Here is a 14341-nt window from a genome sequence, read left to right on the forward strand (position 1 = left end):
CGCTTTACCACGACGGAAGCGCTGGTTCTGACGTGTCGGGGCCTCACTGGGCCTCAGTGCGGGACGAGTAGGAGAGTCCCAGGCGCGAAGTCTCCCGGCCTGGAAGAAGGGTGGCCGGAGGTGCGAGATGCAAGCGGGGAAGGTCTGTGCCACACATCCGGGGACAGGGGCGCCACTGAGAATGAGAAACCTTGTGGGGCGGGGGTCAAAAGGTGCGCCGCTCGCCCCCTTCCTACGGCTTCCACAACGCACAACTCCCGGCATGCAAAGCGCCTCGCGGGCTCTGTTCTGCGCCTGCGCGCTGTCCGCTTCCCGCTGCTCGCTGGGGCTTGTAGTCCGGGGAGGTTGGGGCTGCAGGCGGCTTACGGTCGTGGAGTGTGCGGGGCGCTGTGGAGTCGCTGTACTCTCGCGCTTCACCTGTCTCTCACTGTCCCTTCTGCCGGGCTTTCCAGACGTCGTCCCTTGCCTCCCTCTTCCTTATATCCCGCGTGCTGTTCCTTGCCAGTCGGCCCGACGGGTTCTAACTGTTAGCGTAGGGCCTTCCCGGGTGGTTTGCACTTGGAGAGAGCTCTTGGGGTTGGGTGGTGGGGAGGCACTAGCACTTAAGTCCTCTCCATCACCTGGGGAGTTTTCCCTGGGGTCATCTTTGGGGGAAGGGACCCAAGAATCTGCATGCTTAATAAGCGCCTCCATGAGCGTTTTGAAGTCTTATTCAAGTTTGAGAATCACCAAGGAAGATGGCAGGCCACACCAGATGGAATTAGCATCATCTTAATAATGCATAGCTCTCCCACTCCCAAATGGGATTTTAGGAGGCTTTCTCTCAAAACGAGGCGTGAGAAACGGTTTTAAAATAAAATCTGCTAGAGTGGTCAGAATCCATATTTGAATTGGAAACGAGGTTCCTCCAGGAGTGGTAATGAGATGAATATTTTACTTGGGCTTTAAAACAAGTGCAAGAAGGAACGCGGGACAGTTGATATAGTTATCACTGGCAAGAGGAAGAGCAGAAGGTGCTCTCCATTATAAATCCTGATGGTCCATAAGCAGGAAACTGGAGAGCAGTAGCATTCACAGTGACTCTGTGGTCACCCTCAGTACAGGTCAAGACAGAACATTTAATAATTCGGTAAGGCATTTCTCCAGGGATTCCAAGCTAATGTCTCAGGCTCTCCAGTGGTCCCATCCCTTACCAGCAGTCCCGGCCAGATGGCCCCAAGGGCCCTTCCAGCCTGATCAGACAAGGACAGGGATGTACCTTGGAGTAGGGTACCTCTAATTTTGGCCTCCTAACTCCTCCCCTTATAAAGACACCTGCTGTCTATCACCTGCTCTCCGAACCAGGACTGTCTTTACTTTCCCTACAAAAGTGTCTCCAGTACAGGCTGGAACTTCCAGACCTGGAAACCAACCTGGGAGGGCCTAGGTTCCCGCAGTGCCCTTGCCCACCTAGAAGATGAATTGGTAGTTCAGGGATGGTAAGGCAGGGTCACAGAACAGTTTGATGTGCTGAGGGGTGCGGAAGGCAGAGGGAACTTGAGTGAAATATATGTAGTCAGAGGGATGGTAGACAGGGGTGATCTAGAAGTTCTGCTGTGTTCTCTCTCCTTAATCATATGGATACACCTACGTCTAACCAAAGATGCATGAGAGCTAATTACTGATAGCTCTATCCTGGGCCCTGCTTTGAAATGCTGATCACTCAAGAAGCACCGGGAAGTTTAATAAACTTCTCTTAAACTTCAGATCAGAGATCACGCACTCAGCCTCCTCCAGTGCCTCAAGGTAACAAAAATGAAAGAAGAGGGCCAGGTAGGGCACAGGGCAGATCAGAGAGGGCATGCCATGACTGAAAGAGGCTGTTAATTGTCTCCTATCAGTTGTTGTTACTCAGGAACCCAAGACCACTGTCTCTGCCTTCATAAGAAAAAACAAATAGGATTTGTATATGAAACATCCTGATTTGTTAATGTTGGCAACCAACTGAAACATTTTTTTAAAAAAGATTTTATTTATTTATTTGACAGATTACAAGTAGGCAGAGAGGCAGGTAGAGCAAGAAAGAGGAGGAAGCAGGCTCCCCGCTGAGCAGAGAGCCCAATGCGGGGCTTGATCCCAGGACCCTGAGATCATGACCTGAGCCGAAGGCCTAGGCTTTAACCCGCTGAGCCATCCAGGCGCCCCCAACTGAAACATTTTTAAGTACATGTACACCACACAGAACCCTGTGGGCTGTCCTCTTGTGACCTTGGCTTTGGAGTCAGTGGGCATATCGCCTCAGCTATTTTTATGAGATCAGCCGAGAACCTGGAGGGCTGGTGGGTGGTGAGTTGAAAGAGAGGGTCACCAAAGCGTCAAAAAACTAGAATTCCTGGTCTTTCTGTCACTGCTGGAGGGAATTCAGCTATCATTTTAAGGCAACCCTTTGTTTTAGGGATGAGGGAGAAAAGACTAGGGAATAAGGAGGCAGGGACCTGCCCAAGGTCATGCAGAGCGCATTCCTGCCTTGGGATCAGACCCCAGATACACCAGCTCTCAGCCCAGAGCACCACGTGGACTGCTGCTTCCAAACCAGGACACCAAACCGGGTTCCACCAGGAACAGAAAAAGCTTCCCACCGGTTGGAAAGAGTCGCCCTTTCTGACCACAGTCAAAGTTTCCCTAAAGCCTATCTCACCCAGCTTCCCATTGGCTCATGGGATCCCACCCCCTTCAGGGTTCCTCCCCCTGCTCTGCAAGTTCTGGGAGAGGGGCCATTCCCTGGGAGGCCAAGGGTCACCACAACACCATGACCGAGTCTAGCAAGGTAAGGAGGGCACTTACAGGCTGATTGCCCCTTTGTGGGCCCCTTAGACTTCAGGGATGCATGACTGGACAGTTTGGAGCTGAGGAACCCCCCCATAACTTCCAAGGCCTCTGACCCAGAGAGCTCTGAGTCTTCCTGAGGTGCGGAAGGAGGACTGGTGGGATGGGAAGAAACCGCTGGCTGGGAGCCCCCTGGCTGAGGGCTGTTGCTACCCCAGTGTGCCCTAGGGGCAAAGAACCCTGCGAGCATGGGTTAACATGCATCCTTATTCTGTCTCTCCTCAGCCCATCCTCTACTCCTATTTCCGGAGCTCCTGCTCATGGAGAGTTCGAATCGGTAAGAGCCCAGCCTCCACCAAGAACCTTGGTGGGAGGTGATGGGGGTAGAGAGAGCCCTGAGTGAAAAGCTGGCGGGGAACAGAGGGCTGTTCTGTCAGGGCACCTCCGTCTAGGAAGTCCAACAGGAGGAGAGTGGGGGTAGCAGGAAGGGTGAGTTGTTGCTTCTCTCTCCCACACTGCTTTCTGGAGCCACTTAGCAACCACGCTTAAAGCAGGTTCACAAAACCCAGAGGTGCTTGGTAACTGGCAGGGAACAGCTGGCCTTCCTCAGTTCTTATCTCATTTCATCTGGCACATTAAACAACTGGCCTGTGTCAACCCCGGAGGCTTCATGGAAGCGGAACTTGGGGCCCTCCGGTGTCGTCCCAGCTTGACCCTGCCCTCCCTCAGCTAAACACAGCCCTTGGCAAAGATCATAGGCATCGCTCATACTGGGGGAAAACTGTGCTGAGTGTTTTTATGTACATGATTCCTAGGGTGTCAGCGGCACCCTAGGAGGGAGGCATCATTATTGTGCCCATCGTACCATTGAAGAAACTGAGGCACAAGGACCTTAAATAACTTGCCCAAGGCTGTGTAGGTAGCAAGAGGCCAAGATGGAATTCAAACAGGTGGTCTGACTCCAGAGTCCATGTTTTTAACTCCTGCACCATGCTGCCTGGCAGATGAGGAGACAAAGGCAAAGAGGCTCATTAACTCAGCAAGCTCCTTGTCCCGCACAGCTAGCAAACATGATGCAATCGGAATGCGAGCAGTCTGTCTCCGGGAGTCTGGCCCTCACCGGGCAGCCATCCACCGTGACCCTCCCCCACCCCACTGTCACTTGGTGGCTGCTGGAATCAGTAGGCAAGAGCACTGGGGGGCCAGAGGACACATTTCTCCCAAGAAGATATCTCCCCTGTGCCCAGAGCCTCCGCCCTAGCTGGCCAGATGCGAGCCACAGGAGTGCTGTCTCTGCGGGGCTGCCGTGGCTCCCGCCACTTGTCCACAGTGGGGCTGACCAGCGCAGAGGAGGAGCCCCATGTCTCCCAGGCTCTCTTCACACTGCGACACGTCTCTGCCTCTTCCCCTCACTCCTCGGAGACCATCATCCCCATGTTTCCGTGCATGCCTGCACGCGTACACACACACACAGTCTTCCCTCGGTTGACTTGCTAAGGAAAAGGATCGAAGGGCACAGAGAGGAAATCTGGCCACTGGGAGTCACAGCAGATGCCATGAGACCACCACAAAGCCCCCAAAGCTCTGCTTGAAGTCAGTAGTCAACAAGTCTAAGGACAGAGAAAACGGATGAGAAAGGGATCCTTCTCTGGCGGGTGTCACCCCCGCCCCCCGCCCTTGTGTGTGCTTTGGAGTCACCTGAGCCCCTTTCCTTGTTTCTTGGATGCCTTCCTGAGACAGTAATTGCACGTCTCTGGCAAACAAGTACTGTTCCAGGACGTGGAGGGGGCAGAGGTAATCAGGACACCTCCCTGCTGCCCTCCAGGAGCTCCCGGGCTGCCCGGGCACATACCTGGACAGCACCGCCCAGGGACACGGGGACCCCGTTGGGGAGTGGAGAGTAAGGCTCTGAGAGTTCGGGGGCAAGAGAGGCAGAGCATCAGAGACCTGGGGCAGGGGAACAGGTGATGACCTGGGAAGCTAGAGAGACGGGGGAGGCCAAGCTGGGCCTTGATCACCTAGCAGCGTGGAGAAAGAAGCCTCCCTCGGCAGCCTCACGGAGCCCTTGGAAGTGGAGCAAGAAGCTGTCCCCTGACTCTGCTGTCTCTTGTAGCTCTGGCCTTGAAAAGTATCGACTATGAGACCATACCTGTCAACCTCATAAAGGATCAGGGACAGCAGGTGAGGAGGCTGCCCCCAGGCCACCATGTGGGAGTTAGAAGTCTTAGAGAGGGACCCAGCAGATTTCTTCCCCCCAAGAGGTGAACCTGCTGGTTCTCCCTGGTGGGACTGGGGGTTGGGGGGTGGATAGGCTGTGCAGCTCAAGGAGCCATGGGAAAGGGCCCAGGTTCCAGGCCCCATGCCATGGCCTGGTCTCTCAGTGCCTGACCCCAGGTGAGTGGGTCCTTGCCCCATGCTGGGACCCCTGGACGTGCCCTAATGACCACAGTGTGAGGTACAGGGAAAAACACATAGCTGGGCCATTGGGGTGAATCCTGGAGCTCAGCAGCCACTGGTTTTGGGGATATGGCCTGGGTCCCCCAGGCATCTCTCTGGAGCCAGGACCTTCCCCAGGGGAGGAAGGTGCAGGGGGGCTGCAGGCCTCAGGTCTTCCCACTGGCCTGGTTCTGCTCTGGACAACTGGGTCATCAGGTCCTTGTCTCCACAGTTCTCTGAAGAATTCCAGGCACTGAATCCCATGAAGCAGGTGCCGACCCTGAAGATCGATGGCATCACCATAAGTCAGTCTGTGAGTGCAGGGCCTGGAGGCCCCTGGCAAGAGCCTGAACAAGAGGTCCTCCCAGCTCTGGTTTGCCATAGCAGGGGCATGATAAGTTCTTGTCAGAGGGAGGAGGGTTGCCTGGTTGTTCAGGGAAGAGAAGGGAGACTTGAGCCTATGAGGAGACAAGTTCTGCAGGACGGGGGTCCAAAAAGAGCTCCTTCCTGGGGAATTTGGGCTTCACGGGCTCCAGCTGAGGTCGAGGAGGAGCTTGCTAGCCCTGTCACTTTGGTCCAGGGTCCACATGCCCTCCCCATGCCTCACTGCTCCCCTCCAAACAGCTGGCCATCATCGAGTTCCTGGAGGAAACTCGGCCCACTCCACGCCTCCTGCCGAAAGATCCGAAGAAGAGGGCCCAGGTTCGCATGATTTCGGACACCATTGCCAGCGGCATCCAGCCCCTGCAGGTGCGGCTCTGGACTGCACCCCTGCACGCCTCTTGCATGCCTCCCCTCACACACTTTTACCTTTAGACGCGTGCTGATCGCGAGGTGCCACAGTGGGGAACCCAGCTTGGGAGTGAGGGTGGCAGGAGGTCCGGAGGGATTCTCAGGGGCTCAGACCTAGCTCATATGGCAGAGGGGCACGGGATCCCAGAAATCAGCTGCCATGCTGGGCTCCCAGCTACATTCTGAGAAGTCCCAGGTTTCCCCTGGACTCATCCAGGGGTGCTCAAGGAGGGGGAGGGGCCGTGTGGCAGGGGTGAGGCTGAGCAGCACAGGCCCATTCCCCGCCTTTAACCAGAAGAGCCTCCCTCTCATCTCTTCTGTATTCTAGATTGGGATCCTCAAAAAATTTTATTTTTTAACATTTTCAGTGGTAAAAAAGATAAACAAGTATTCAAGCAATTCACCTGTGTTAACTCCTGACTTTGCAAATCAGGAGATGGCCCCAGAAAGGTAGAAAGAGTTTGCAGAGTCATTCAGCTAAGTGTGGCAGAGCAAGCCCCAGATCCCAGGACCCCAGACCGTGCACCGAGCCTCCATCCCCGAGTTACCTTGTCTTGTTTAACAAAGGACGTTGGGGCAGACAGACGCCCCATTCTACAGATGAGGAAGCCGAAGTTCAAGTAAAATGGCTCCAGGGCTGTAAGGATGGAACCAGAGCCCAGATCTCCTGCAAGCCAGTCCTGTGCTGCTTCATCCCAGCCCCACCCCCATGCCGCACCCCGCTCCCCTCACAAGGAGCTGTGTGAGGGAGACGCTTTGTGTGCCGAGGAGATGGGCCTCAGGTCATGGCCACACACTTCAGTGCCACGACAGCACCCTGTGCCACCACCTTGCACGTCTCTGCCAGGGCCACAAGCTGCCAGACCACAGGGGCCACTCGAGCAACCTGAGAAGGCAGTTGCTGGAATCCCTCGCTCCCTCCCAGTGCCCCGATAGGGAGAAGGGGATCATAGAGCCCAGGAGAGGACAGGTGGAGAGCCAGGGGCGGGTGGGAACCAAGCGGCCCTGAGGGGAGACTGGCTTCTAAAGCCAGTCACCGATTATCCTTGGTTGCGTAGAACCTGTCTGTCCTAAAGCAAGTGGGACAGGAGAACCAGCTGGCCTGGGCCCAGAAGGTCATCCACACTGGCTTTAACGGTGAGTCCTTCTTCCTGCAAGCCGCCCTATGGCCACTCCAAAATGACCCTTGTGCCTAGGGCCCTGGGCATCTGACACAGCCTCCCCGGCTCTTTGCCCTTGACAATGGCATGGCTGAGGGGAGGGCTGTGGGGCTGAGGAGGTAGTAGGGCTGGGTGGTATCCAGACCTGGCCTCCATCTCGGGCACTTCTGGGAACCTCAGCCACTGAGACCCACAACCCCTTGGAGCTGGCGGTCCATGCTCTGCCTCACTGCCCACTCCAGCCAGGAGATAAAGGCCAGCAACATGCCGGCACATCCGTGTGAGAGCTCCTCCCTTGGCCAGTGGCCGGCCTTGTCCCTTCTCGGGGAGGGAATGGCAGCTGGACTTGAGGAACCCAGGGAAACATTATCTGTCCCCTCGTCCCCATGAACTCTGTCCAGATCTGGTTGGCCCATTACTTCGGTCACGTGCCCCAGCCAGTCCCTCAGAGAGCTGCCCATTTCAAAACTCTGGGGGGCCAAGGTCCATTCTGGGCCCAGAGTAAGATTCTTCACGTGTCCTCCCCACAGCTCTGGAGCAGATCCTGCGGAGCACCGCGGGGAAGTACTGTGTGGGAGACGAGGTAAGCCCTCCTCAGGCCTTCCCGCAGCAGCTGTCTCTCTCCACCCCCACCCCCAGCGTCGGTGCAGGCCGGAGAGCTTCCTGAGGAGGCATGGGGATGCGGAGAGGGACCAAGATCCGGATTCTGGTTCCAGGGCCCCCTCCCTCATCCTGAGGTGTCTCTTCCCTGCTAGGAGCCCTCCATAAGTGCCCTGATGGGGGTTTTTAACAAGCACGAGAAGATCCACTGAGACAATCCAAGCCTCTCTGGCCACCCGCAGACTTGGCCGTCAGGACAGCTGGAGCCTGGCCTGGGAGAAGCATGGCAGCTCTAGGCACAGACCCAGACAGGCCTGTGAGGGGAAGGGGAGAGAGTTGGGGCAGTGGGGATGGGGCGGAAGAGCCAGAAGCAGACAGGAATGTCAGGGGCTATGAGGCCAGCCCATGCATCCGGATGCAAACCCCCCAACCCTCTTGCAGGTGTCCATGGCTGATCTCTGCTTAGTGCCTCAGGTGGCAAATGCTGAAAGGTAAGAGAGAGCCCCGCTTGCCTCCCTCTCACCTGGTCCCTGCCCTCCCAATGTCCCGCCTCCTCTCACGATCAGGTCCCAGCTACAGCTACTGAGGAAGCGTCTAACGCAGAGACTCTCATAGACTGGCCAAGGAGCCCCCCGTGCCGGGCCTTCCCAGCTCCTGTGGCTTGGAAGAGCCCGGTGGAAGAAGTCAGTGCAGTGTCCCCCACCACGCCCATCACCATCCCTCCAATCCTGTCTAGCCTCTGCCCCTAAGCCGCAGTGGCTTGCCCAGTAGACACCCCTAGAAGAAGCCACCCCAAGAGCCTGCTCCCCCCGAGGTGCTATGTCCGTGCCTGGCAGGGAGCTCTCTTCTGCTCCTCCCATCAGCCCTTCAGTGAGGCAGGAGAGAGTACCTCCCTGGAAGGCATCTAGAAGAGTACCTCTCCGTTTGGGACATGGTGATGTTCCTACCCACGCAGTGCCCCTGAGAAGCTTCCGACATGGGTGGGGCGGTTATCTGTGCATGTAAATTATGAGCACTGTGCCCTACACATAGTAGGTTCTCAGTGAATAGCCATTGCTTGGAATAGGAACAGTAGCGATAGGGATGCTAGACCATCCTGCATGAGACCTGCCCATCCCCAGAGCCGCCTGTGAATAAGACTCCCATGTGGCTGGGCAACTTCCTGGTCCTCCCGTGGTCAGACCCCGGGGCCTCATCCAGCCGCCCCTGTGCCTCCCTCACTGTTCAAAGGACAGTCTCCCTGTGCCCTGGCAGACCCAGTGTCGAAATGGTGTTAGATGGGTGTTTCTCTGCCACAGGTTCAAGGTGGATCTCACTCCCTACCCGACCATCAGCCGCATCAACAAGACACTGCTGGCTTTGGAGGCTTTCCAGGTGTCTCACCCCTGCCGGCAGCCAGACACACCCCCGGAGCTGAGGGCCTAGCTCTCCAACTGTGCCCCATGGGTGAGAGGGCAGGAGAGGTGCAGGAGCAGAAGCCGGGGTTGCTGAACAGACCTGGAAACAAGAGAGCCCTAACTGGAGAAGCAGGAGACCTGAACTCCTTGAACTTGGACTCTAGCCCTGGATCCGCCTTCCCACTGTACCTCTTTGCACCTCAGTCCCCTCCTCTGTCCAGTGCAGGGAGTGCCGGGGAGAGGATGCTGGGAGGGAGGGAGGCAGGAACATCACCAGTCATCTGCGTCATGGGCAATCATGAAGGTGAGGGGAGAAAGTAGCCTAAGGTGCTTGGCGGGTGCGCCAGAGAGACGTAAGGGAGCCTGCGCGCTTCTTCCCATCCCCACAGTTGTACCGGACTCCAGAGAATGCCCACTCTGAAATTTGATGATTAAACGGAAGCCCCATCCCCACAGTTGTACCGGACTCCAGAGAATGCCCACTCTGAAATTTGATGATTAAACGGAAGCCCAGGCCTCCACATGATTCAGTTAAGGCTGAGCTACATTCCAGAAGGTGCACATTCTTCCTGGCTGGAAGTCCCTGGCATTTGGGCTGGGAGAGGGAAAGAAGTCCAAAAGCCTGCCAGAATCAGACCAGATCCCGAAGAGAGCAGATAGAAGCAGCAGGAAAGAAAGCATTCTGTGACCAGCTGAGTTCCTGGGGCTAGAATAGTACCAGTAAGTGGTCCACTGGGGCACGGAGTGGGAAGCGGGGCCCATCAACCCAGTCCCAGACCGTCAGGGGCCGCATTCTCCAGACCAGAACCGGAAGTGGGCACTTGGAATAAATCGTCCTGCAGGGCCCTGGGAATCGGAGGCAAGCTCCTCCTTGGGCAGCGTGACCCGCCACCACCCAGGCAGGCTCCAGACCCCACCCAGCTAGCAGCTTACCGTGAGGTCCCTTCTGGAAGTGGAACAAGATGACTTTTACGTCCTGTACCTGGAACTTCATTTCCCCTGCATGGCTAAGGCTTGAATTCAGGTAGACGTGTCCGGTTCAGAAGGAAGCCACCGCTCTCAGCCACGAGTCCCTTTTCCTCAGCCTGCATCTCAGGGCACCTAGTTTCTCCCATCCTCCTGGGTTCCTTTGTGGCCTTTCTTTCCTGAACCTGGTTTCCAGGCTTTAGAGTGACCCAAATGGGCCACTCTTGTTCCCGACATGCATTGGTTCTGGCAGAGCCAGAAAAAATGCCCAGTGCTGTACGTGAGATACCACAATGACAAAGGGAGACTCGGTGGCTCCACTGGGCCTGCCACCATCTTTCCCTCAGCTAACTCCAGACTTGCCACACTGGGCAAAGCTCCCACATGGACTTTTTCTGGGAAACTTGGGCTCATGAGACTAATCTCCCCAGCCCAGGGGTCAGGATTTGCACCTGATTTGGACATTTGCAGTTGAAGGGGATTAAAGGCCCCATAGATTTTTTTTAAATTTATTTTCAGCATAACAGTATTATTTTTGCACCACACCCAGTGCTCCATGCAATCATGCCCTCTCCAGTACCCACCACCTGGTTCCCCCAACCTCCCATTCCCCGCCCCTTCAGAACCATGAGAGACTATGGACCCATAGATTTTTAAAGACACCAGCTTGCCGTGACCCTTCCCTGGTGACTTCCCCGCCTGGGAGCTGGGATGTGTGACCTTGTGACTGGGAATGTGGCCCACAGGGCCCTTGCTCTTATTGAACTCCTGTCCCTCACTTACCCTGGGAAATTTACTTGGCTATGAGGAACTCTGTCCCACTCAGTGTGGTTAGTCTGTCTCCTGTCTCCTTGTCTGTCTGATCCAAGATGCCTTCCGAGAGCTGCCATATTTCAGCCCCAGGTCTCCTCCTGGACACTATCAGGGTATTAACTCGTTTAACCTGGGACTCTTATCAACCATCCTAAAATTGGTGGCAAAAGCCTAATGGATTGTGAGGAATTCTAAGTCAGGTAAAGAGGTGGTACAGCCTCTGTTGTCAAAACACTAGAGAAACCATCCCTCATCTGTGGCACAAAACTCCCTTTATAATTTTTCTTAACATTCCCATAGTTCTGGTCCTCTAGCCCAGCAGGACTTCTCTGGTGCATGTCAGATAGAAACTGAGAATCAACTGTGGGTGGATGGAAGGAGGAGAGAACAAATGTGGGGTTTCCTCTGGGCTCAGCAGAGGTCCTTGGAGCCCCGTTTCTGAGGCTCCCCTTTCTAACTGCCTTACTCCAGACCCCTCCACCCTCAAACTCAAGACAAACCTGACCTTGCCCCACAAGAACAGAAATGTGTTCAAGCCAGAGAAACTCATCCCAGGCTCCTCTGAGGTGACACACCTGGAAAGTGCTGGGTTTCTGCGGGCATCCCACATGGCTTATCTGCACCACTCAGAGGGAGTGACTGAACTTCTGTGACTCTCAGCTGCACTGGCTTTAGGAGGACAGTGGTCCATCCATCTTCTTCTCTCATGATGTTTTTGTAAAGGAGATTTTTGTCTGTTGAAGCTAGAGCCTTAAACCTCAGGAGCTTTCCACACAGCTGGCAGCGCCACAGGCTGGTGCCAGGACCAGGGCTGGGGTCCGCCCTTGCCACCTTCTTCACCCCAACCTGAGGAGAGTGTCTGTGCTCTCCAGGGCCTACAATGACTCTGGGTGTCTCCCGTGGGCTTCAGGGGACCGGGCCTGAGGAAGTGATGGGAATTGTGGGCCTGCAAGACAAGACAAGCCTGGGGAGCCGCCGGCTCAGGGTGAACTGAGGGGTGGAAAAGGAGTGTGGGGACAGGGGCGTTGGGATGTGCAGAGGCTCTGGCCTTGCTGAAGGAGCACAGCTTATGAGAAAGGAGAGTGGTCTGGTTTCGGGGCTTGTGGTTTTGAGTCAGAGTGAGGCTGTCACTCTGTGTGACAGCCTAATGGATTGTAAGGGCCCTCCGTGGAGTCCAGGACACCAGCATGGTCAGCTGACCTGTCGCTGAGGGATGTGGAGACCCAAGACTTTGCCGGCTTCAGCCCTCCGCCCTGGGAACTCTTCTCCGGGGACCTGTGGCTGGGTGCATGGGAGACAGCGCCTCTATTTCCAGAGGAACTCAGCTGTGCTCCAGGGAATAAGAGAATGCAGCATTTTTAAACCATCTTCCCTGCACGACAGCAGAGCTCCCTTGAGCTCCTGACCCCCACCCATGCCAAGCAGGGTGACTAGCCTTGCTCCCTTGGTGCTTGTTTGATGGAAACCTGTCTTTCCTATACAGCCATGGCTGGCGACCCCCTCCCTTCTGGAATGTCTCTGCTCTTTGGGGGCCTTAGAAGATCATGAAGGAGCAAAGATTTCCATATGCCTCCGAGGCTTAGCAATAATGAGGCTTCTCTAAAGGGCTTTGAAAACCAGCTCTTCTGTGACTTCCTCACGTCTGCAACTAAGTGCTTGTTTTCAGGGGTCAGATGTATCTCTCAATTCAAAACTGTCACCTATTTAGGGGATATTTTCCAGTAGGAGCTCCTCTCTACAGGCTGAGTGGGTGGTAAAAGTCAAGTCCTTCATTTCCACCTTAGTGGTGGGGCCTGTGGAGAACAACGGGCAGATCCCTCACTCCGGCTGGTCAGAGGCCCCAGGGAGACCTGACCTGCAGCCACCGGGACAGAGGCCACGGGATGACGGGCAGATGCGGGAGTGGCCTGCTACTGCTTTCCCCTCTACAGAAGTAGGGAGTCCTGGCAAATGCTTTAGAAGGATGAAAACCGGAAGGAGGAGCTGCCAGGAAATACTTGAGGACAAAGAAAAATATACAGGATTTTTGTTCCAAAGCAAAATACGTATCCATTAAGGAGAGTAGTGAGCTCACTGAACACACCGGTGAACACACACACTCATAAGGACTCATTATATCGGCTCCTCTGAACTTTTCAACATGACTTAATTAGTTCTCCATTCCAGAATGCCCAGCAGACATCATTTCACTTCGGGAGAATATGTGAACCAACATGGCTGCTGAGTTTAGCCGAAACCTCATGGGTTAAAGCACATCAGACCAAATCCAATCCCGAGCTATGTCAGGGTCCATGAAATGACAGGAGTGCCCTTTTTTTTTTTTAAGATTTTATTTATTTATTTGAGAGACAAAACAGGAGGAGGGGCAGAGGGAAAGGGAGAGACAGAGAATCTCAAGCAGCCTCTGAGCCCAGCCCAGACCTGAAGCGGGACTCAGTCTCACGACCCTGAGATCAGGACCTGAGCCAAAATCAAGAGTTGGACGCTTAAAGACTGAGCCACCCAGGCGCCCTGAAGAGTAGTACCTTTAAAAGTTAAAAAATAACCTTCAATATGGGGCATCGGGCTGGCTCAGTCAGTGAAGTGTGTAACTCTTGATCTTGGGGCTATGAGTTCAAGCCCCATGCTGGGTGTAGAGAGTACTTAAAATCTTTAAAAATAAATAACTTTCAGGGGCACCTGGGTGGCTCAGCGGGTTAAAGCCTCTGCCTTCGGCTCAGGTCATGATCCCAGGTCCTGGGATCAAGCCCCACATCGGGCTCTCTGCTCAGCAGGGAGCCTGCTTCCTCCTCTCTCTCTCTGCCTGCTTCTCTGCCTACTTGTGATCTCTGTCTGTCAAATAAATAAATAAAATCTTAAATAAATAAATAAATAAATAACTTTCAGCATGTTGTATGTTAGTGGTGACATATTACATTCAGCACACCCAAACATAACTCACTGAAGACCCCTAGCTCCATGTAGTCTGGAGCTTTCTCCTGGTTGTACTGTAGTATGGTAGGCAGATTATATTCATTTAACTCACAATTATTTCCAATCTCTTCCTCCTTTATACATCAGCCTCTGAACTATGTTGCAAGGGAAGGCAGAGAAAGATCTAACAGGCTTGGGGTAGAAGCACACATACCACTGAAGAGATTTCAATGGTACCCTTCCTGGTCAGATTAGGAGATTTTCTCATTTTGTAATAAACCCAACTGATGTGCACAAGCAACATTTTAAGAGATGTCTAGGACATCTTAGGATGTTATTTCTGAAATGAAAATAATATCACCCAGACTGTGTTCATGATTAACCTGGCGTCCACTGTACCAGTTCCAAACTTGAACACAGAAAGTTCATTGGAAAATGAACATCACTGGAAACCAGACA

General features: G+C 54.5%; 1 protein-coding gene across 5 annotated transcripts; it reads left to right on the plus strand.

Annotated features, from left to right (window-relative positions):
* Positions 1 to 21: 21 nt before the first annotated feature.
* Positions 22 to 9720, plus strand: GSTZ1 (glutathione S-transferase zeta 1). Of its 5 annotated transcripts, none has more exons than XR_014312480.1 (10): positions 22 to 142; positions 3091 to 3142; positions 4919 to 4986; positions 5474 to 5554; positions 5866 to 5991; positions 7092 to 7170; positions 7724 to 7776; positions 8235 to 8284; positions 9092 to 9581; positions 9647 to 9720. XR_014312480.1 is itself a non-coding variant. In XM_082733668.1 (9 exons), exons 1-9 carry the CDS (start codon positions 128 to 130, stop codon positions 9216 to 9218), a joined length of 651 nt encoding a protein of 216 aa, XP_082589794.1. In that variant the 5' UTR covers positions 22 to 127; the 3' UTR covers positions 9219 to 9720. The 5 variants fall into 5 exon arrangements, 3 of the variants coding, with proteins under 3 accessions (XP_082589794.1, XP_082589793.1, XP_082589795.1); XR_014312481.1 differs by lacking the exon at positions 22 to 142 and adding an exon at positions 2706 to 2806; XM_082733668.1 differs by having other exon boundaries at positions 9092 to 9720.
* The last annotated feature ends 4621 nt before the right edge of the window (positions 9721 to 14341 follow it).

This window comes from Mustela nivalis (assembly GCF_964662115.1).
Source record: "Mustela nivalis genome assembly, chromosome: 6".
Taxonomy (NCBI): domain Eukaryota; kingdom Metazoa; phylum Chordata; class Mammalia; order Carnivora; family Mustelidae; genus Mustela; species Mustela nivalis.

Excerpts from the sequence above, each read along its gene's own strand:
- GSTZ1 (XM_082733667.1), top strand. Across the intron at positions 7,777-8,234 it reads AGTACTGTGTGGGAGACGAG|GTGTCCATGGCTGATCTCTG; the intron begins GTAAGCCCTCCT and ends ACCCTCTTGCAG. Across the intron at positions 8,285-9,091 it reads CAGGTGGCAAATGCTGAAAG|GTTCAAGGTGGATCTCACTC; the intron begins GTAAGAGAGAGC and ends TCTCTGCCACAG.